The 23,139-nt window shown below is 41.4% G+C and overlaps 1 protein-coding gene across 1 annotated transcript in view; it reads right to left on the bottom strand.

The window, feature by feature from the left end:
- SGCD (sarcoglycan, delta (35kDa dystrophin-associated glycoprotein)) overlaps positions 1 to 23,139 on the bottom strand; it is a 130,299-nt gene that overhangs the window by 11,537 nt on the left and 95,623 nt on the right. The window contains exon 5 of the mRNA XM_009702398.1: positions 20,536 to 20,608. Coding sequence (XP_009700700.1) covers positions 20,536 to 20,608 — 73 coding nt within the window. The remainder of the gene's footprint in view (positions 1 to 20,535; positions 20,609 to 23,139) is intronic.

Genomic DNA, 23,139 nt, shown 5'->3' with positions numbered 1-23,139 from the left:
GCTGGTGTAAGTTTCTAATTACAGGTTGAAAGCTTCTAATTAAAAGGCATAAATTGGAAGAAACCCTTTCAACCAGAATTACAGAAGAGGCTGCTAAGATTGGGTATTATCTTGACGTACTGTCACCAAGCCAGGGAGGAGAAAAAGAAATAGAAACAAAGCATTGCAGCTCTTCACTGGGGCCACTGACACCACTTGCTGCCTCATGTCTAACAAACTGCTGCCATCAAGACTATAGAGGAGATGAACATATCACAAATTAGGTCTGCGAGGCCACCGAATTTCATAGCAACCCTGAGCCATTGGAGCGGGAAGAGGGACAGCTGTGTTGTAGGCTGAAGGTACGGCTGAGGCTTAAAGGGGTTTTTTCCTGAAGTTTATACTAGCTTCTGGATGGTGGCAGGAGGACAAAAGCCACCTGAGTTGGCCTAAAATTATAAATCGCAATGGAAAGATGGTACTTGAGTCAGCTAAAACTTGCTAGATTAACCCATAAAATTTTCCTTAACATAGACATTATACAGTGCTCTACTCTGGGGTGACTTTCATGTGCAGTCAGTGGTTGACCACCAGGTCAATTTGGGCCAACTCCCCACTACTTTCATGATTTGCTCTTCTGCTCTACTTTGGAAGAAGGAGGCACAATACAAATGTTTTATCTTATTCTTCTGTTTTTTAGGGTGTTAAATAATCCTCCTGAGCAGACCAGCATGTCACCGCTGAGAGAGAAATCACTTTCTTATGATAACCCAACATACTCAAATGAGAGGATTACTGGCAGGGTTGCAGTGCTATGCAAATATTGTAGTCATTATCATCAACACTTTCCATGAAGTCTTCTACATCAGAAACGCCTTACAAAGGGAAGAAATATTGATCTAGATTTCCATTTTTAAATTCTTTTGGAAGTCTATCTAGGATTTTTACCTGCCGTGTGGTCAGACATAAAGGAAAAGGGTCAGGTAGATTAAAGTCTCATGAAGATAGCGCACAGGTTCAGCCTACAGTGCTTTCTGCAGTGATGATTTACTTTTTCTCTTCTCTGATGATTTCTTCTAAAAAGATTGGACTTAATAGTAAATCATTTACAATGAGAAATATAGACATAACAAAACTATAAAGGATTTGAAAGGGTAGAATAAAAAAATCCATTGGAAAAAAAGGTGTGTCTGTATGCATTATATACTTGGTGGTGATATCTTTTGGAAACATGTACATACTTGCCTAAGTGTATTTGAAGAGCTTATTTAGCATGACAAATTGGCTACAACCTGATGGCTATTTCTGAAAATCCATTTATAGACCTTCAGACACTCACACTCCTGTGGCATATCCATTCATTGTACAGTCAATTTATAATGATTCCACCAAATTAAATCTTTATTAACAAACTTATTGACTCTGGCTTTGGCTTTTTGTCCCCCCTTTTAATTAACTGCAGTAATGAGACAAGCAACATCCAATATAACAACTGACCAAACATTTTGCTTAAAACTTGCAGTTTATTTCAAACAGCTTCACAAAAAAATGAAGGCTGAATTGCTATTTACTAAATGTCAATTTTCACACTCTGTTGAACCTTTTCTGAAGCTTGTCAACCACATATCTGTAGTCATTTTTCCCCCTCGGATCAGAGCTATATAGAACATATAACAGCTTTTCAGTCACTTTTCATTTTTATGCAGAAGATGTACCATTTGCTGTTCCCAGTACACTTCACAAAATGGTGAATACGCATAAATTGTAAATCTAAAGGGATGCATATGCCAAAGTTTTGGCCTCTTTCACAGTCACAATTTATACCAGCAATACAGTTGTATGTCTGCAAGTGTAAGGCCACAGAAATGATCCAAACGCCTCAAATCCAGCCCATTATTATGCAACAATACTGCACCATTCTCTTTTCAAGTGTGCTAGGCTCCTGCTCAGAGTTAGGGAGGTGTTTCACCCTCCAGACCACTTGTTCACAGCCTTGCTCCCTGATTAGAGGCACAATCCCTATTTCCAGCTGCAATTCCCTGCCCTGCTGCCTGGCAGACACAAAGCAGCCTCACTTAATCACAAGCACGCACATATGTCCTTGTACAAGCAATTATGACCATGCACAGAGATGTAGGACTTGGCTCTAGGGAGAAGAAATACCTTTTACAGCATCAAAACCACTGGTAAACACTAAATTTGATGTAACTTTTCCTACACTTATTACTACTTGCTAAAGCTGGGATAGCAAAGAGGGATGACAAAAGATGCTCTCTAGGTCAGGATACTACCACTGAACAGGGCGATAACTAGTGTCTAATCTGATTTCTGGCATAAACCAGCCTGGAAGTCAGTTGCTTATTCCTGTATCAAACCTAGCTGAACTGAAACCTGCCTTTTAACAAGACAGCCAATTTTCAGTAAGTATCAACTGATTTAAGATTCCTCTACACCCCTCCTTTATAGCACTACTTCGTAACCTATTTTGACAATTCGGGAAATTTTCCTGTGTACAATTTACAATGTGCAATAGAGGATACAAATAAGTGAAAAAAGAACACATCTTGTCTGGAGGAAAGAGAACACAAAGCTAAAGAAAGGGCAAGACCGCTGAGGACAGAGACTGAGAGAGGGGCCCAGTGCTCCTCCGTGTGACCGGTTGCCATTTTGGCACTGAGGAGTTTGGCAGGGCAATGGGAGGGATGGGGAGTATTTGAAGAAGTTAGTCTCAAAGCTCTTTAACAGTCTAGAACCGAAAATTGTAAAGCTATTTGAGATTTCCAAGCAGTTTTTTGCTTTCAAATATGAAAATGAAAATAGGTTGGGAAACAGTGCAGAAAAGAAAATAAAGAGATTGTGTGGGTGGGTGGAGAGAGGAGTGGAGAAGAGAGAGAAAGAGATCAGGGAAAAAAAATAAAACTTGCTGAAAATGAGAGTATAGAGATGTCTCCAAAGGGACTACTTTAATTCTGGGAATAGGATGTTTTGCAAATTCTTAGCATCAATTTATCTTCAGCTAAAAATGAAACTGTTTTCTGTTTATCTTTTGTATATAATCACTCCTGAGTAAAACAAAGGCAAGGTTTGGCAATCTTTCAAGAGGGATATGGTTGATGTTATTTTTCTTAACTAAAAGAGAGACTGAGCCTGGTGGTGGCAATTCACCATAGGATGGGAGAAGACCATATGGGCATGAACCCACCTCTATGTAGGGCAGCAACATCCCTCTCCTGCTCCACCTGGAACTGGTGGGAACTGGGAGCTATGAAGCACTGCTGTTCACAGGTGCTTGTCTCGGGAAGCTGCGATCCCTTCTCTTGGCTCTGCTTATGCTATTTGATATATGCCACTGTGCTATCACTGGCATCTATGCTGTAGATTGTTGACCTTGTTTGTTTTAAGGTATAGAAATCTGTTCTCCAGCTCCTTGGGTCAACCACAGCAAAATCAGAAAATGTTCAACATTTCTTGACTTCCATGAGGTTCCTTCCATCTTTCCTTGGGCAAGTCTGCATTTTAACTGTAATAACCTCCTTTATATGACTTTTTAGCAGATAACAAAGAGACAATTACAGCTGCTAATGGAAGAGGTCAAATGAAGGTGAAATGAAATGGATTAAAAAAAAAAATGAACCGATGTCAGGAAAGCCTCTGTACCACTCAGTGGGACAACAATTTCCTAGAACAGGTTTTTAGCTGGGAATTTAATTTCATTTTACTCTATTTTGTTTTGATTTCAAGAAGAGAAGCAGGCAGGTAGAAGGACTGGCTTTGTCGTTAAAGCACTGGAATTCAATTTCCAGCCTTGTGATGAACTGCCTTTGTGCGAGCGCATTCAGTGCCCCCTGGGTTTATTGCAGTATAGCAGCAGTGGGGATGGCTCAGTACAGCCCAAGAGGAGTAATTCTCCCCAACACAGCAAGTGATACAGGCAACCCTTTGCTGCTGATTTCTCTTAGTACCTAAGCCACCTCATCTGAAAACTTTCTCATAGCAGACTGCCACCTCCACTGCAGAGCATGGCCCTGAGCCACTACCTCCACAAGGAACTTCACTAGATGGTCTCATGTGGTGGGAATGCCCCCAGGTACATAGAGGTAACCCCTCTGAGTTCCCAAATAGTGCCTTTAAAAGAAGTCAATGAAGTTACCTTGGGAACATAACATGGGAAAGGAAACTGGATCTTAAAATCAACCTTAATTCTTTCTTTGCATAGCCACACAAAATAATAATAATAACAAAACATTGCAAGAGAAAAAAATAATTGTGGTTATTTTATGGAATTCGAAACCAATAACAATCAAAGCTGCAAGGTGTAATTTTTCTTCCTGGAATTCCTTGCTTTTTCTGAACTGCCTGCACCCTCATGGTATCTCTCAGCAGTCACGTTAACACTACATATTGATTGTCTGCTTGGTAGGTAGCAGGAGGGAAAATAAAAGAAGCAAGAACTTAACTCTGTTTATGTTCCACCAGTGCATGTGGAATCTCGAAAATCTTCTGTGGGTGGCCACCACTGCTAAAACCTTCCCAGTGAAAATTACTACCACGGTCTTCATCTCTCTCAGTAACCAAAGCCACCACTGAGCCAGGCAGGGAGGGAGTTAGAGTATCTTTCTTTCCTTCTCTTTAAAATGCTGGTGTGCTTCTGTTCTTTGAAGTGGAAGGTAAGAGATGTCTTGACTTCTACCACTCGAAGTTGCCACTCTGCCAGGTTTCCAAATGTCGGCTGTTCCCCATAGACAGAGAAGTATTATGTGCCAAGGCTGGCCTGTCACACCCCTAGCATGGGGAACACCAAAATTCATCATTCCTTGTAACACCCCCATGTCCCAACAGCCAGGAGTGGTTAATTTCATTTCCAGAATAGTGAATCCAGTCCTCACTTTGTGGCCCCAAGGAAATGATGACATTTGTGTCACATCCATGCACAATGCTGCGGAGCCACATTCAACACTGGACCTTCTGGTCCAAATCAGTACCACGACCCACTTGCTAATGCTACCCAGCATGACTGCTGGGACAAAACACTAGAATGAGTCAACCTAACAGATCACTTGTTTTGACACTGAATATCAAGCTTGCCATATAGAGCTCACAGAACCTACATATCTGCATCAGAGAAATACAGTAGAACATTTCCTTCAGAGAAATTTCCTCAGTAGAGAGGAGGCATTTGAAGTTGGTTACCTCCTGTCTTCCCTTTCCAAGATGGATAGGGAATGTTCTCAACATTAATGACACAGATTTCTCCAACATTGCCTTTCATTTTTCATGATCAGACTTCAAGGTTGCCTAGATATCAAAATGCAACTTTTCAAGTTGGATCCAAACATTCATCAAGACTTGGCTGCAATTTAGGAAGGTGAAGAACCAACAACCCATAGCCGTACATCAACATGCCAGGGAACTGTTTAATACTGCGAGCCCAAAGCTTCAAAATGGAAACTTTGGTGGTTTTTGAGCTGCTGTTCTAAAACACATTCTCATGTCCATGCAACATCCCAGCACCCCAGTTTATTGTGGTAGTGAATATTTTCAAAGCAATTTAGAAGTGATGGAGAAGCAATGGCCTGGGAGTCAACCTGGGTTTTCTCCTGTCTCAGCCCCTGCACCGCTGCATACCACCAGAGAGGTCATTTCAGTGTGCCATGCCCTGTCTCCTTTTGTCTTTTATTGTTTGCTCAGGACACAGCTAGGTGCAAGGACTACCGCTTTCACTGTCTACACAGCACTATGCACAGTAAGAACTCGTTTCATCTACAGCATTTAGGAAATAATCCTAGGTAAGAAAATACTAGCCGAACATGCTCTGGTTACCCAAACTCAATTAGCTGTGAACTGGAAGGGAATATATTTAAAATAACAGGACCATTAAAAAAGACTGAAGATTTGTGAAGATGTTTACATGCTTGCCGGTCTCTTAAAATTCTGGTGTTGCATCTTTCTGTGCTCATTGCATGTGAAGGAGGTAACTGTATCTTATCTTCATGTAGTATCTGCTGCTGGATCTTCTGGCCTAAATGATTTTCATTCTTACATAACACACCACATTAACATTCAAGGGAAGGAACCTATTTCATCCCTGGACTCAATAAAACATGGACAATGGGATCATGAGTCCCATCAGACATGTCTCTCAATCGAACCTGACTTAAACGGGAGAGGGAGACAAAAACTTGGAAATTGCCAAAGAACTACTGTTCTCTCCCTTAGCTATTATTAAATGCACTGCAGCTCTTCCCTCCATCTTACTCCAAGGATTCCCACAGTCGTCTTTTTTCCTGCATACTGCTATAGAGCAAGGCACCAGGTATAAACAACATTTGCTGTTACCCTAAAAATGAACATGTGCAATTTTTAGTTTATAGGTGATGACAGTAACAGAGTACCCAGGGCAAAGCCACTGAAACCACACAACTCCCCAAATCAGTACAAACATACTCTGCCGCTTCAAAAGAGTTCAAACAACTCCATCCCAGCAGCACTCGTGGCGGACGAGCTCCTTCAGCGGGAACGCCTGCCTGGGGCTGCAGCGGATGGATGGCTCTGGCAGGGTGCAGCTCTGGCAGCGGGGATGCAGAGTAAAACCTGGGGATAGGTTTTATCCAGCGATGCTGACTACACTCCTAGTATGCTTCTACAGATGACAGTATACAGAGTATCTTTATCTCCTTTAAAGGATATCTTTTAAAAAGCAGTCACATCCTGACAGTCATGCTGCTTTAACTTTACTGCTCTAGTTAGAGGTATAATGTGGGGAGAGCTTAAAGAGATATAACTGGACAGGCCTGTTTTAATTGTTCCCACTAGACCTGTGCTCTGTGACCTTGGACATCTACAGAGCCATAAATATGAGCTTTGATTGCTGTTCCCATAGTGACTGGCAGGAAGAACACATTGGAGGGTGGACTAGGACTGCTTCAAGCAGGCAAGCAGCAACTGGAAATTAAGTTCAGAAGCTCTGGGGACACTAATGTCACTGCAGGCCAGCCAACCTGGAAGATAAACATTGCTGGGCACTGCGAAAATGATTTTTCTATTTGAGTGAACTAAGCTATACTGTAAGCACTAGGCTTGGCAAATGAGATCGTGAGCTCTTCTGAGGCAAATTTACCAGTCCCTTCTGCTGCTGGAGGTGTAAGAGCTACTAGTGGGGCCTGTCACGTTTGTGCTGTGCACACTTACTGTTGAGGAACAGGAACACCAGCCCTTGAGCTCAATTAGACCTGCAGAGCAGGCATGGCTGATGCACGGAGAACATTTCTACCTGGAGCAACACACAACGTGGGAGGCTAAATCATGCCATGCAAAGCTGCCAGGTACCTGGGCTGTCCCTCTGCCAGTGCCAGAGGCAGCGAGGTTATTTCTATAGTGCTCTTCATTGTGCACTGAGCGCTGTCACAGGGTTTGCTGTGGAAATGGGAGACCTTTGGCATCCCACTCCAAAAGGGTAAGGACCTGGCGGATGCACTTGGGGAGAAGAATGCACTGTGCTCTGTGCTGTGAATACAGAAATAGAATTCAAATAGCTGTAAACTCTCCAATTTCAATATAAGAAATGGTAGCATTTCAGGAAAAAAGTAGAGACACCTGCTGGTGGCCCGAGTATATATAAAAGCAGCTCAGGAATATTTATACTAGCAGAGGGCACAGTAGGAAAAGCTGAGCTGCACTAATGGCAAAGCTGCCAGAGTATTTCTGAGTGACCCGCTCAATAGCATGGTGTGGTGTGCTCGCTGGCTGCCCATCCACACGCAGCTTCATTAACTCTCCAGTAATCAGCGCCTTACACATTACAGAAGAATGGCATTTACACATGGTCAAATCCGGCATTGTCCATAGATCATTCAAAGTTATAACCCTCAAAAACACAACAAGCCTCACCGTTTCCATGAGTATATTAAGGTTTGGAATGAAAAATAGCTGTTCCACCACCCAGGATAAATCAGTAATTATTCAGATTGAAAGTAACACTGAATCTACCTGTCTATACCCTTTGTACACTATCCAAAGTCTCCAATTCACATATATTAAGCTCTTCAGACTTCGGTATTGTGGTAAGTTTAATGACAAAAGAAAAGAGATATGCCAATAAAAGAACAAGTACAAGGCATCACTTCTCCCTTTCTACATATAGCACTTTTACATATATGCATAAATCTGTTAAAAAAACCATGGTAATTCTGACATGTTTTGAAGTCAAGATTACATGGTCTTTTATGAGAAGTAGTTTAGTGGCATGCCACAAGGACACATCGTACTATTCTCATGCGATAACTGATGATCCCGGTCTCTTGTCTATGCCTCTAGCCTTTCACTGAAAGTAGATCCCATCATTTTTCAAGCAGTTGAGTCAGATTTGCAAAGTCTGCACATTCTTATAGTGACCACAAGAACTTAAAGCACCAGCCATTTTTTCTAAGTTGGATTCCTCTTTTTTTTTTTTTTTTTTTAGCCAAGTAGAAAATGCCAGAATTGTCCAACATTCTTTTTTTAAAAATGACAAGCTTGTGACCCCCTGACATTTATAGAGTATGGACCATCACACTTTGAAAAATCAAGCTTTATAAAAAATGAATCTCTCCTGTGCTCATATTTCTTAAGTTACTTTTGGAAATATTAACTAATAATAATTATTGCCTGCTCTGCTTCACTGTTAATCTGTCTTTCAGAAAGTGCACTTCTTGAACTGTAGAAAATGACATTTTTAAGAAGAATTTTGCATTTTTCTGACTCTAGCAAACCATATGGAGAGTGGCTGATGGGTCTTGATGGATAACACATATACTAGCAGGTTCCCAGAATACTTATCTCTGAAAAGAAGGAAGCTCTGCAGAAGTGGCCTGGATAGCTCCATAAATCAATGCCACACCGTTAATTCCTGACAGCTACTAAAAATTAACAGATAGCCAATTTTAAGGATTGGTCCTATAGAAGTCTTGCAATCATTCCTTCAAGAGAGCCATAATCTCCACTTGGGGAGCAAAAGAACCATTATATGTAAGTATTCAGTGGCTTTGCCGAAATTTCAGCCTAGCTCTTGAAGGCTAATTTTGCTATTAATCACTCTAAGTAAAAGCACAGCCAAAGATGTTGCTCTTGTTTGTATTTTTTTTTCTGTAAATTCAAACCAAAAAAAAGCATTTCATTTGTTGTAGAATTGTTCAGTCCCACTGGCAGGTTAGCTAGTGCTGTAACCTACCATAGCCTGGACTAGGAAAGCCAGTCACTAAGCGAACTGTATGCGCTTTGCTTCACTTAGAGACAGAGAACTGGCATCCAGCTAGAAGAAAGTTCCTCAAAGAGATGATTATGAAACGAACGCTCGCTTCGGTATCGCACAGACATTTTGACATACTGCATGAGTCAGAGAAACCCTTTTAATGTGTATCTGAGCACCTTTGCCTGCAGAACTCCCATTGCATTGACACCAATTCCCCTTTCAAGTCACATCAGTTCACAAGGTATGATGCAACATCATTGAAAATGTGCATGTATTTATTAGAGGTTACAGCATAAAATATGCAGGCACCTTGAAATATATTTCAGACTGTGACGGCAGGCAGAGTGACTGAATATATGTCAGAGGTTTATGATGAACTCTAAAGTGTCTCCATTTAGGAGGCAACATCCTTTTTTATAGGCATCCTTTATTGCTTGATTTATTATTTCTATCTGTAACTAACCTCTAGACTCATAGATTTAGACTCCTGGTGTGATGTTGCTTGAATGCCATGCACCTCAGAGCTCTGCAAAACGTTCTGACAAATTCATTGTTTGATCCTCTCTCACTGTTCAGAACAATGCCAATGGCTGGAGAGGTTAAATGACGCCCCACTGCTCAACTGAGAACCCATAAAATCAACATATTTAGTGGGTCTTTTAGGAAATCTGTCACATGCTAAGCAGGAAAGAGCAGGAAAGGACTAGGAGAGATTTAATGATCCATTTTCCATTCTCTTTAGCAGTATTGCCCTTGATGTTTTCAGTAAGACCTTTTGCAAAGAATTAGGCATCAACTGATGGTGGGGATTAGGAACTGAGCCTACGTGAATGACAAATTACTCTTTTCTTGATACAATCAATTTGATCCCATATAGCAAAAATTGAGCATTTATGGAAGTATACAAGGCACAGATGTGCCAAGTGCCAAGTCTCACACTAAGGCAGCTACCAGATCCCAGGGCTGAATTCAGGACCCGGATTGCTTCCAGGTGTGTAGCTTATGCAGAAATGCATACAGTGTGTTTCCAAGAAGACCTCATTAACTTGAAGTGAATTATACAGAAGTGACCAAGGGACATAACATCCTGTGTAAGGCCATCATTACCTCATGACTTCATGGGAACTTTTTTTTGAATAAAGGCAAAGCATCGCCTACAGGATTTAGCCTATTAATACTAATGCCAAAACCACATTGGTAATCCCACACTACCAAAGCTTCTGTACCTCAAAAAGTATTAGTGAATTGAGCCAATGCCTGCAGTATGATACACACCTAAAGGTTTGGATTTGGCAAGGAGAAGAAATGCATTGCTCAAATCTCCTGGTGCACCGTACGGTTGGGACTGGCTTTTTCCACTGTGCTCCCAGCACACTTCCTTCTGCCCCAGAGGAACAAGAATTGATAATCTGGTACTGAGAGGTTTGGAGGCTTTAGATAGAAATGAACATCAATTACGAAGGACTTAATTTTTGAACCCTAAAAGGCTCTGTCAGAAATGTCATTTGTAATTAATTAGAAGTGTATAAACTACACAAAAGCCTGTTAAAGTTGAGTAGTTTTTAACCCAGGGTACTCTGAGCTTCAACCACTGGCTGAAAGCTCAGGACCTTTTCACAAGTTTCTCTGTGCTTTCCAGTTGATCCTTCTGGCAATGCTTGAGTTTCCAAAATAAAATTCTTCAGGTTTATAAAAAAGCTTCCATCTTTAGACAGAGCTCCTCAGCTGATTCTTGTAAGATATTCTGTTTTTCTAAAGAGACTTTTATTGCAATATGAATTTATTACAAACCATTTCACATACACACATTTTCAATCATACCTTGTGGGTCATAAGAGAGAGAATTTAATTTTGGAAACCTTAGGAAGCAATAATAATCTTTAACCTCTGGCATTGTATGAGAAGATACTGCATATTTTCTATCAAAATGAACAGCTCTAATAACCTTCCATTAATATCCATTTATATTTATTACTCCTTTATTAAAGTTAAGACACGAAATCCTTAATAAAAAAAATTAAATTGACATTTTACTTTACTTCCTTCTCTGTCTTTTAAAATGTTAATACTTAAGGATGTGGACAGGACATGACATATTTTTATCACTGCCACACACTTCAGCACTAGCAGCATAAACCCTTTGTGTCTTGCTTTTTGCCCTTGTTATATCAAATATAAGCAGATTTTCACTGAGTTCATGGGCAGGGAACATCTCCTTACAGCACCACATCCCCTCATTATCCAGCCCTCTCAGCTGTTCTCAAACTCACCAGGAGGCCATTTCCCCTCTGATTTACAACCTCCTTTACGATCCTTGATGGCCTAAATTTGGGGGTTTTCTGGTTTACTTTCTTGCTTGTTTCCCCCGTGTCAATTTATATGTCCTCAGCCAGCCTTCCCACAATCGTCCTTAATGACATGAAACCAGGCAAAGAGGGAGAGAATGTGTTTTTCTTTTTGTATTGTGAAAAGCAAGAGATAAGTCATGAACTAAGGTCAACTCAACATGAGAAACAGAGAATTACAGCTGAGTTTCAGCTGGCGAAACAACTTCCAGAAGGGTCCCTAGAGCCTGACACCCATTTGTGTTAGTCTAACCTGGGGGAAAGCTCCTCTCCTTCTGCAGCTACTGCCCACACCTTAGGAGATTTGCTCCTCTCTGGAGAACTGAGCTGTATTTCTGAATGTGTTTTTCAAGCTTTCTTAGAGACACTCACCTGCTTTTTGGCCATTACTGGGTTGCAATCACGTTTCTGCTTCCTCATTTCCTGCATGGCCTCAAAGCCACACGACTTCGTGTGAAACACACACAAGTTTGGCTTCTTCTATCCAAGGACACAATGTCCTTGTGCAGCTGAAGAGAAATGGTGTTATTTTACTTGCCAGCAAAGCCCTGTCTATGTATTGAGGTATGTACCTATAGCGGCCACCTCTGCCCATGGATGAAATGGTGGTTGCCACTTTGCCTTTCAAATCAGCAATGCTCCACCTTTAATACGGTGCTTTCACATGTTTGGCCTCAAAAAAATGCTGCTTTTTTCAGTGAATCACTCCAATGTCAACCCAGCTGGGAACCAGAGCAGGGGACCGCCAACTTCAGAAGTGTCAGCAGAATCTGGAAATGAGGCAGTGAAGTCCACAGGCTCTCAACTTTACTAAGATGGAGAAGAGAAAGAGGAACCACCTGCCAGCTTCTGCCTGTGCTGCCAGCACAAGTAGCTTCTGCATTTCCATTTCCTCCCTTCATGGGACATGAACACGCACAAGGTGCAAGATGGGTCACCAACCATCTCCAGTCCAACAATGCTGAACGAACTCACTGCTGAGCCCAGAAAGCCTGTGGCAGCGCACAGTTAACGCTCACACACTAATAATCTATTATTGTTCTAGATGAAGTAGAGACCAGGGGAGCAACTATGGGTTGTGCAGGGGTCACCAAAGAAGGACACAGGTTTGACTGCCGATTCATATTTAGAAAGGAGGTCTCATTAGCCACCCGCTGCCTCCACATGGAGAGGCAGAGCTGAGTCCAAACACCAATTGAGAGAAGGGAGTGACATTCCTTTAGTGTGAACTCCACAACGCTATTTGGTTGGAAATTATTACTATTCAAAACAGCCAGAGGCACCACAATAACCCATGGGATAAATCCATACTGCAAAATACACAAGGAGCTGAGCAGCAGTAGCCACTGCACATTAAAAAGATAAAATCAATTCATGAGGAAACAACATAGCTACTCCTGTTTGGCCTAGAAAAAACAACTCCATTCCACATGAAACATAAATTCAGAATAAAGATTCTGTAGGCACAGTGAATATTTATGATTTCTCTTAATAAGTATACAAAATACTGCTTTCAAAAGAAAGGATCCCATTATAGTTATGGACACATTTTTCTCCTCTCTTTAATAGGGTTATGCAACAGCTATTGATTCCTGACTACAGGACTCGTACAATTAGTGTATTTGTACAAGTATCCTTTTTAATCACAGTGGACTTGTATAGCTCAAACTCACTCATGCTAAATAATATGTATTATTGCCTTGATACAGCCAAACCCTCCGGCATCAGCAGATGGCAGTAGGAAACAAAACCCTGAGGAACTCATAACTTGGGCAGGAAAGTGTCTAAACTATCCTTCCCTGTTTTGTACCAGGTTAATGATAAGTCAGTCTTAAATGCTCAGTTTTAAGGAGGCTGGTTCGTAACTGCTGCAGTTACTCAATAACCTGCAGATCCTATTACAGTTGACACCTCAAAAATGGTCCTTAGAGCCTGCAGACCAGTTATTCCTCCCAAGGCACAAGCAGTAAGGTATGTCACTCTGGAACATGGTAGCCCTCTTTAATCATTATCAATGTGTAAATGAAAGGCAACATTTTCTATAAACATCTGCATTCTAGAGGCTAAAGGGTATTTTCATCATTTTCTGTAAGACATTTCAAAAAATACCACCTCAGAGTGATTGCAGACTAACCTACTAGACAGATACATCATGCCAGATGTGTCACCCTATCCTTTTAATCAGTGCATAGTCAATATTCTCTATTATATGAATAACTAATTAGTTTTGCAACTTATTTCCACAGATGTCATTGCAAAATCTATCTGAGGAATGTCATCTGCACTTGAGAGAAGGACAAGCATTGTAATTAAGTATTAAGCCATTTCACCGGAGTGAGTCTGCCATGGAGTGTGAAATGGCTATAATTCACATTTTGAAGACCTCACATTTATTAGCATCTATTTTCTACTCAAGGTTAGCGGTGTGCTGCACAGAGAGTTAAAAAAAACAAAAAAAGCTCACTTTTTTTTAATTCAAATGGATATACATGCATGTCTGACTGCACCGATTGGTCACACTGATAGGGTTTCTCTCAAGTCCCAGAGGACTTCTGGCTCATACACCTTTGTGAACGCCACTCGAAGGTTAGATGAGTGCTCTGATTATGGAGTAAGCGACATTCTGCTGTTGAAAGCTAATGGCAATCCTGGGCGCAACGCACCTGGGCAGGATACAGATCTTGTATACAGGAAAGATATTCAATCTGAGATAACAGTCAGGATTGATGACTAACATCTCCCAGAAAAAGGCTTTGTTTGCATTAGGAAACCCATACAGAATAAATGCAGAGAGAATAATGAACCAGGCTGTTGTATTTTATTCAGGACCCAGGAAAAGTTAAACTGGTCTCTGTCTGGAGTCATTGCTCCAGTTGCAATTATGCTGCTTAATTATATGCAGAAGAGGAGTCTTGTGTATCCTCCCACCATCCCACCAACCAGCAAATGACAGGGATATTTCCACTGCTCTCTATCCCATAAGCTATGCCATTTGGCAGTAATTTCCTTTAGCAATCTGCCCTTTACTTCCCTATTCCCACTCCTGTTTTCACTTGAAGGGCCCTGTAGCTCTGGTGGAATACGCACGCTCCCGTACCCACACATTCCTGCAGCACAGGGAACACGAGTGCAGCTGGGAAGAGCCACGTACCCCACTGCTGGCTGCTCAAACACCAATTCCGATTGCTTTGTCTTTTTTTCCTAGCTTGTGCCCATCTCATTTTTTACTTCAGCAATATCCTGTGCTCAAAAACACCTTCATGCCAAGCTCCCCTTCCTGCCAAGTGTGCTTTTACCGTCCATTAGCCCTCTTTGAAGAGGATCTGCCTATCTATGGACAGATGCTATTAGCAGCACTGTGAAACACGGCAGGGCCATGATTTATCCAGCCGGGATAAATCAGCAAAGCTCTGTCACTGCCTCTGCCATTTCCCAAGCATGTGCCTCCTGAGCATCTCCTCCAAATCTAGGCTTCAGCTACTAAAAACAGGGAAGGAAAGGATACCAAGAGCTAAATCTCCCCTTTTCTGCTGCTGGGTGTGAAAGAGATGTAGTTCATTAAGAGAAGATTCGCTGGGGCAAGAAAAGGGAACAGCAACCCTTCTCTCCCCCTTTTGCAATAGAAATACTTTAACAGATGGAGAACCCCAGCAATCAACTGCCTCCTTAATTCCAAGCCTTATAACCAATGGCATAAATAGATCTTAATATGCTGCCCACAAGAAGCCTATGGAAAGACTACTTTTGATTTGGGAGGGCTGTGGCTTGTATTCTGTAACAGGTTAATACACAGCAGCTTTCAAGGGATATCAACAGGAGGAAAGGCTAAAGCAAAAGTGGTTGTGGCTGTGAAACCAGTGTGAATTCTGCTCTGAGAAAGTTTCATCCAACAGCAAGCATTTCAGGAAGCCTTAGCCATCACCGGAAAATCATTAGATCAGATGTGGTCTCCTAGATTAGAAAATGGAGAGTGATGAGGACCTCTGCCATTCAAAAGAAACATCAAAGTCCACTTACATTAGCTTGAAGTTTAGAAATCAGGAACCTGTTCTCTCATTTTAGTTGTATGTTAATAGGTATGTGTTGACTTTAGTGGAGATAGTCATATAAATTCAACCCATCTGTGTCATATGAAAATAGTTATATTTGTTACAATGCGGAAAGTAAAGCTCATCCCAAGGCAAAAGTCTGTTCTCTTTTAAGCTGGTAGGACTACCAAAATTATTGGGATTGCACTGGTATAACAGAGAAAAGAATTGCGTCCTTTCTAGTAAATCAACTGGAAAACAACACCAGCTAGATACAAGGCTACATTGGCCATTTTTCCCTTGCTGACATGTCACAGGAATCCCCAAGTGTCTGCTGTAAACTAAACAGTGTTTCACTATCACACACTAGTCTTTATAAACAAATTCCATTTCTCACCAATTACTTCCTCTTTCATACCATGCATTTTTTGCATTTCCTCTAATTTTTGTTCTCTTGATCTTTATTAATGTAATGGGTTTTAGACAGAAACATTATGTTTTCGTACTTACTGAAAATGTCTCTGCTGCCTTGTGAAACACAGCTGAGAGAAACCTTAATTCGGTAAGAATTATTGTTTTGCAAAGCGAGTATTGTTACATTAGCTGAGCATTGTATTTAAATTGGTTTTTGTTACAATAGGTCTCACTTGGACTATTTGGATAGTTCAGTACTGTACATGGTAAAGTAGAATTGCACTAATAAAATCAAGCTGCAAGTACATTTCATCTGCCATTTGGTCCTTTCAGTGCTTCATAATTAACTTTGGTCAAAAATTACCCCTTCAAGCCCAAGGGATTAATTCTTCCTTAACTATATTTGTGCATTACAGGAAAAACAGTCATCCCTTGGTTTCCTGGCTTTGGATGAGCAGTTTACTGCATTTTTAACGTACAGTAATTGTAGATGAATTCCAGGTGTGTGCTTGCCCCTCACGGAGTGAATTTCATGCTGTCTGATTTCTTTCTATTTAACTCTGGGAATAGCAATGCCCTAAACCAGGTTTCCATGCTCCGGGTGCCCCTGCCTAACATGACTTGGACATTGGGGGGGTACGTACGCTAGCTCTGACCCCAGGGATGGGGATGGATGCTATAACAGAGCACCCATCTGGCATACACCCTCCCAGCTTCCAGGATTTAGCAGTTTAACAACATCCTCCTGATATTTTTTCTTATATTGGATCACTCACTTTTTAATTCCCTCCCCTCAAATTATTTTCCTTCTACCCTATTCATTGGCTAGTCTAGCCTTTATCCCTCACCTCGGAAAAGTGCTGATCTTGTGTGGTTGGACAACTTCTGTTAGCCTCCTCAGCATACATTTGCCTTTTGGAAGAAGGTAAATAGAGAAAGGCAGGTGATTCCTGCCAGTGTCAAGGAGAGGCTCTCAAGACCGGCTCTTGACAAGTTACTTGGGTGCTACTAAGCTAATCCAGTGAGAAAGGTCATCTTGAATTCAACTTTTATACACAGGCAATCACATTACCATATGTCAAAGACACCAGCCTGCATCAAAAAGAGTCAATGCAGATGAGTACAAACATTTCAATGTCCAAACAAATCTCCCAAGCCCTCCTCCTACACTATTTCGGGATTATACTGAATGGCAATGTTAAACATTCCAAGAGTTTCAAAATAATGTGAATTTGTTTGCTTTCCTTTTTATTGTTTTTGACCAGTTTAGAACCCAACGAACAACTACCAAAACTTTCAAGAGTCTAAAATTACTTTAAATAAGTAAAAACATGGAAACGTTCACAGAAGTATACCAAATAGTTTTTCAACCACCTCTAGTTCTTAGGTCATTATTAAAGAATATTCTAGATCCCAAGTAGGAAACATGAACTGTTAATAACACCCTGCACTAAATAAGACATTTATGAGCTCTAGCATTCCTACTACAACTGATACTGAACAGGATTGTTTCAGGACACGTGAGGCTGTCTGCAGCACAGGAGAGCACCTCCTGATAGGACTCGGCAGCAAAGTCCAGACCTGGCTCAAACAAGCACCAAACCAACTCTTGCAGCCTTGTGATGGGCTTAGTATGTAAGGAAAAAGCTACGCACATATTGCCACCTGAATTTTCTCCATCTAAACCACTGCAGACAAAAATAAAAAGGGCACTCAGAAAAGAGGACCACGCTTTGACTGTTCTCTGACTGTAGAGCAGTCAGTTATTAATAAATGAATTAAGCTATATGAACTGAAGACCGTTCACCAGCTAAACAGGGACAGAAAGCCTGTTGAGAATGTGTGTGCTGTCGCTTGGAGCATGTCAGTCTTTGAGACACATGGGCATGACTGGAGGCCTTTGGGAGATGGGAGGAAAAGAAGGAAACAGAGACAACTGGCGCAATAGCGTGCTGCCTATCTTGCAGGGGAAATCAGTCTGTCTGCTATGGAGAGGAGGAAGGGAAAGAAGACATACAGATGGTCTGACTCCCAGTGGTGACGGGAGCAGTTGGTCTCCTCTATACTGATAGTGACAGTCGATATCACCTTATTTTGAAGTCTCCTAACGAAAAAGTGGGAGTCAGTACGGTACTGAAAAGAGCAAATGGATAAATCACGTAACTAATCGTAACCATTTGGTCTAGGAAGAGTGATGGAGCTTGGTGGTGCCTGGCGGCAGCCTGCAATAGCTGAATGTGCGCTTTCCCACCCTGAGAACTTCAGGATAAGGAGGAAAGAAAGTTTGCACTATTTATTACAGAAAAACACCTTTTAGAGTCAAGCCAGTGACTGACTGCATGTTTACAATGCTGCTTTCCTAGCCATGTATGACAGCTCAGGACTCATAGACTGCCATCTCCTTCAGTCCCATTTCACTGCAGCATCTTTTTAAACAGGTCAAAAGGACACCTTATGCACACACTCTGCTATCAAAATAGGAAAGTACAAAAAAAATGTCCTCCCAGAGTAAGATTATTTTCTCTATTAACTCTGTATTATATACAAAAGGTACCATTTTACCTAAGAAGCAGCCAGTGCTCCTACATGTAGAGAGAGAGATATGGATGGTTCTTGTTTTGGGGAAGAATAGAGAATTTGCTCTTGGGAAACCTTGCTTTCTCTACACAGTGCTACCATTGGCTCTTTGCTTCTCAGGGTGGTGGAAAAAAACATTTATTTTTGCCAAGACAAAATTTTCAGAAACACACAAAATGTTTTAGGACCCCGCAGGACTTTTTTCAAGGTAGTCAGTTATCTCACAGCTCTCTACATAAAACAAGTGAAATAACAACATGAATTTAAAGCAGATCAAATAGACTGAATCAATCTCTCACATGGATACTGCCATTAATTCATTTCAATTTCATTCAGCTTAATTCTCTTTGGAACAGAAGCATACTCAATCAGATTAAGGCCATTTTAATTCACGTTTGTCCCCTCTAATATGACACCCCATACTTACTTGGATGAAATTCCCCTCCCATGTTTACAGAAGTCCTAAGTAACCACAAACTTGGACCTAAATCTTGCATCTTTTTTTGCACTACTAAAAATGGGACCTAGTTTTTTAAGTTACTTAGATGTTACTGGATATTTTAACCATAATCTTGCCTTTTTTTTTTTTCTTTTCTGAAAATGTCAGTAAACATGGGCTGTGCCAGAAAGCCTTTGTCACTTGAACCTCACCTACAAATCCAACCACCCGCTGACTGCTTCGTTTCCTTGCTCTGCCCGGAGAAACGGAGGATACGCGTGCCCTGCACCATCGCACCCTGCCCTGCTGGGGCTCCTTCCACCACAGCAGACCCTGGAGTCGCCCTGGCAGCTGCCTGTCAGGCTGAGCAAAGACCCTCTTTCCTCTTTTTTTAAAGAGTATACCAAGACTGGGAAAACCACAAGGCAGGGTTAAAGTCACTGCAGGGAGAAAGAGAACAAAGTTTCACAACAAAGTGAATCACAGCTCCACTGCACTTGCTGTCTGACATATGATCTCCAGAGTGCAAAATGGGAACAATTAGAGTGTTTCCAGAGAGAAACTGAAAGAGATAGACTCAAGGGAAGGCAGCCAGGATATCCTTCATCTTCCATGGTGATCTAGCTGGGCCATAACTATCCCCAGTATCAGAGCAGAGAGAGTTAATGAGAGGTCCTCTTCCATCTCGGTGCATCCGCAGTAGATCTGCAGTGCTTGTGCATAACTTCAGCTGTCTGAAGACTGCTTCGTCCCCAGCAGTTTCCAGGGAAGGAGAGTTTGCAATCCAAGACCTAAGGACAACATGTCCTGGAGATTTTTTTCACCTTTTCTCTCTCTCTCTTCTAGGGAAGGATAATTAGAGGACTGCTGGCAAACCCCTACAGCCCTCTTGGTCAGAAGGTATCAGGAGATTCAGTCAATAATTTATTAGGCCACATGATTATTCTCTTTTCAGAGACTTGTCATCCAAAGTAACCTGTAGTGCTGTACTGCCACACTTTTTAAAAAAAAAAAAAAAAAATGCTCAGCATTAGCCTGACATCAAAGCTGGTTCTCAGGATCTGTGCTGTTTATTCCCTCCTGATACATTGCTGTCAGCAAGCAGTATCTCTGCAAGTGTCAGCAGTTACATGCATGCACACCTAGACCCTGTGTAGGTCAGGGAGGGTCTGCATTTCTGCAAGACAACTAATGTTGGAGAGCATTATCCTTTTGCCTGCTGTTACTCCCTATGATTCAGCATGGACTCCAGTACCTCCCTGCACAACCAGGAAATGATTTCTCTACTTTTTTTTCAAATGCTGAGCCCAGGGTATGCAGAGCATGTTACAGAGGAGAAACAATGCTCTCATGAACCGTGATTGCCTTTAGCTTGGTCATATTACATGTAAACATGGCATCCTCTCGATGATGCCTTCCAAAGTGAATCCCCAAGCTCTTATGCAAAAGCAGAAATGATGCCCAGCAGTACACACAACTCCAACAAGGCTCCACTGAGTTACCGTTAAACCATATTCCAAAGTTTACCTTAGTTCCTTGAAGGGGTCTGCCCTGACATTGGGAGTTTCTATAGATTTAGGGAACACTGTGCCTTCTGCTCCTGAAATCACAAAACAAAACAGAAGACAAATTGTAAACATTATATGCTGTTATCAGGGGACTGATTGTCAAATCATACCTAGGTGCAATTTAACCCGTCGCCTGACCCCATTTCTCTCTTGCACACATCCCTTCTGTCCCCAGGAAAAGCCAGACCTTGATCATCTGAATCTGGTTGAGTTGATTACAACTGGGATTTGCCTGTAAACTGAACTTCTGGCTTTAAAAGCAGCTGTTTGTACCCCAACTGTGGGACGTGTTTGCTGACCCAACTGAGGCAGGGAGCTTAGAAAAGATACCCCCTTGGTAACGAGGCATCTAATCCAGCTATGTCCCTCATTAATGAACCTGGATGCATTTCATGACATGATTTCTTTTGCTGGGCTCTGAGGGATACTCAAGAGAGAGAAAACCAAATTTTGGCTCCATCACTGCAAATGTCTCTCCGCTCAGGCTCCTGCCTGAGGAAAAGGAGGGACATATCCACCTGATGGAATGCAGCACAAGCAGGCAGCAGACTCTGCTCTAATCCCAGCCCGTACATCGGTTCGTTGTGTGACCCAGAAGTCATTTAACTTCTGCTCAGTTCTCCCTTCTCTTAGAGTCAGTGGGGCAGGCAGCACTATCTCCATTTGCTGACTGTTTTTAGCTTGCGAGCTGTAAACTGCTAGGTAATATGAACAGCTTTCCCAAGTTTCAGGCCGCTGCAGTCCTCTTCCATGGCCCCCTGCATAGCCCAGGTTGGGTCATTTCACCCAGCCATCCCTGCACTGGGTCCGTATTTTGTGACCGAGCCATGCTGTGTGTCTCTAGAAAGATATGCTCTCCTCATGTCACTGTTTTAAGCCAAAGGCAGTCCATGCCATCCTCTGGCAAGCCTTTCCACTGATTGTTCTAATTTAAAAATGTGCAACTAATCTGAATTGGTCTCACTTCAGCATTCAGTCACTAAATCTTCTCGTGTCCTCGCATGCCAGCCAATTGGCCCTGCATGAGCAGACTCTCCACCTCCTATAGATAGTTACTGACAGTGACCCAACCACCTCAACCTTCTTTGAGTCTCTGAAAAGCTAGGGCTTTCTGAATCATTCACTATGAAGCAGATTTTCTGGCCTTCCCATTGCTCTTTTCTGAACCCATTCCACTTTTAAAATACTCTGTATGGACATAGGAGTCCCCACACGCTATCACCAATGCTCTATGCTGCAGAACGACACGTTTTTGCTCCCATTGAAACCTCCAATTAAAACACAGCTGAGAATGGTACTAACCACCTTACACACAGCAGTGCATTAGAAATAATGTTCATGTTCTCTAACATATGGCTGTCTACCCAGTGCACAAGTATGACCTGTATTCTTAAATTTAGACCTGTGGTCTTGTGTTCAGATGCACTGTGAACAATTAGTCATTCATTATTTGTAGTCATCACAGCAATTTCAGTGTCAGCATGAAAACAGCACCAGTGGCATTTTTTTATTTCTTTAATTTTTTTCTTTGATAAAGCTATTGGCGCAAACTACAGATCCTGATGAGACCTTTTACATACACTGTTTGAGATCTTTCTTAACACGTGCTATTATAATTGTTACCTACGTGCAGTCTGGAAGTCACCAATATAGAATATAAAATGTTCTGAGATGATGCAAAACATGTTAATACAACACCTTTCTGTAACTTCTGGTATAAGTGAGAAACATCTGTGGTTCAATAAGACTAGACTTTCTTTGCACTGAAATAAATTAACTAAGCTGTCCCACTGTGTTAAAGAAAAAAAAATCAGAATGAAAATAAGGACTCTAACATTTATTAAAAAAACCCAACTCCTTTTTAATCTAGAGAAAACCAAAGTAATCTCAAAGATGATAGAAGTAGTCTAAAGTTTGAAGCTTTATATTTGGGAATTGAAATTGATCCTATGGCACAATATAGATATTTAGCTCTTAACTTTACTATAAGCCTTCATCGTTATAAGTTGTCAAAAGCAGCCATAACTTGCCAGCCATGAAGGTTATTATTATCAGATCTGTCCTCTCTCAACAGCTTCCAAATGATTTAAGTCTCTGCTTATCCACACAATTGTCTTGGCTATTAGCTTTGCAATGAAACTTAGCAAAAGTTGCAGCCTGCACATATCTGCATAATAAAACAATGATTTTTGAGAGGAAGAAGATGAGCAAGTGCAGTTGGAGAGGTGCACATCGATATTCTTGCACCCTTTCCACCTGCATTGCTTAAATGATGACTTTATGCTGGTAATTTTAATTCATTTTTACACACTTGAAGTCAGCTACATAAGTTATGAAAAGCCCAAAATGACGATCTGCACGTAACCAGAAATGCCTGCAGAATAAGGAAAAACTTTAGCATATTTCTAATGACTTGGGTTTTTCCAGGCTTTCATTATTTAATTTAAAAGCAGGAAGCAACTTTGGAAACAAAGCCAGAGAAAACTCCAAAGCAGACATTTCAGGAAGGCTGAAAATAAAAAATCCTGCTATTCCTTTTCTCTGTCTCCTTGTTTTCCTTTCC

The sequence above is a fragment of the Cariama cristata genome, unplaced genomic scaffold (genome assembly GCF_000690535.1).
Source record: "Cariama cristata isolate BGI_N322 unplaced genomic scaffold, ASM69053v1 scaffold5896, whole genome shotgun sequence".
NCBI classification, from domain to species: domain Eukaryota; kingdom Metazoa; phylum Chordata; class Aves; order Cariamiformes; family Cariamidae; genus Cariama; species Cariama cristata.
This window is presented reverse-complemented; position numbering and strand designations above follow the sequence as displayed.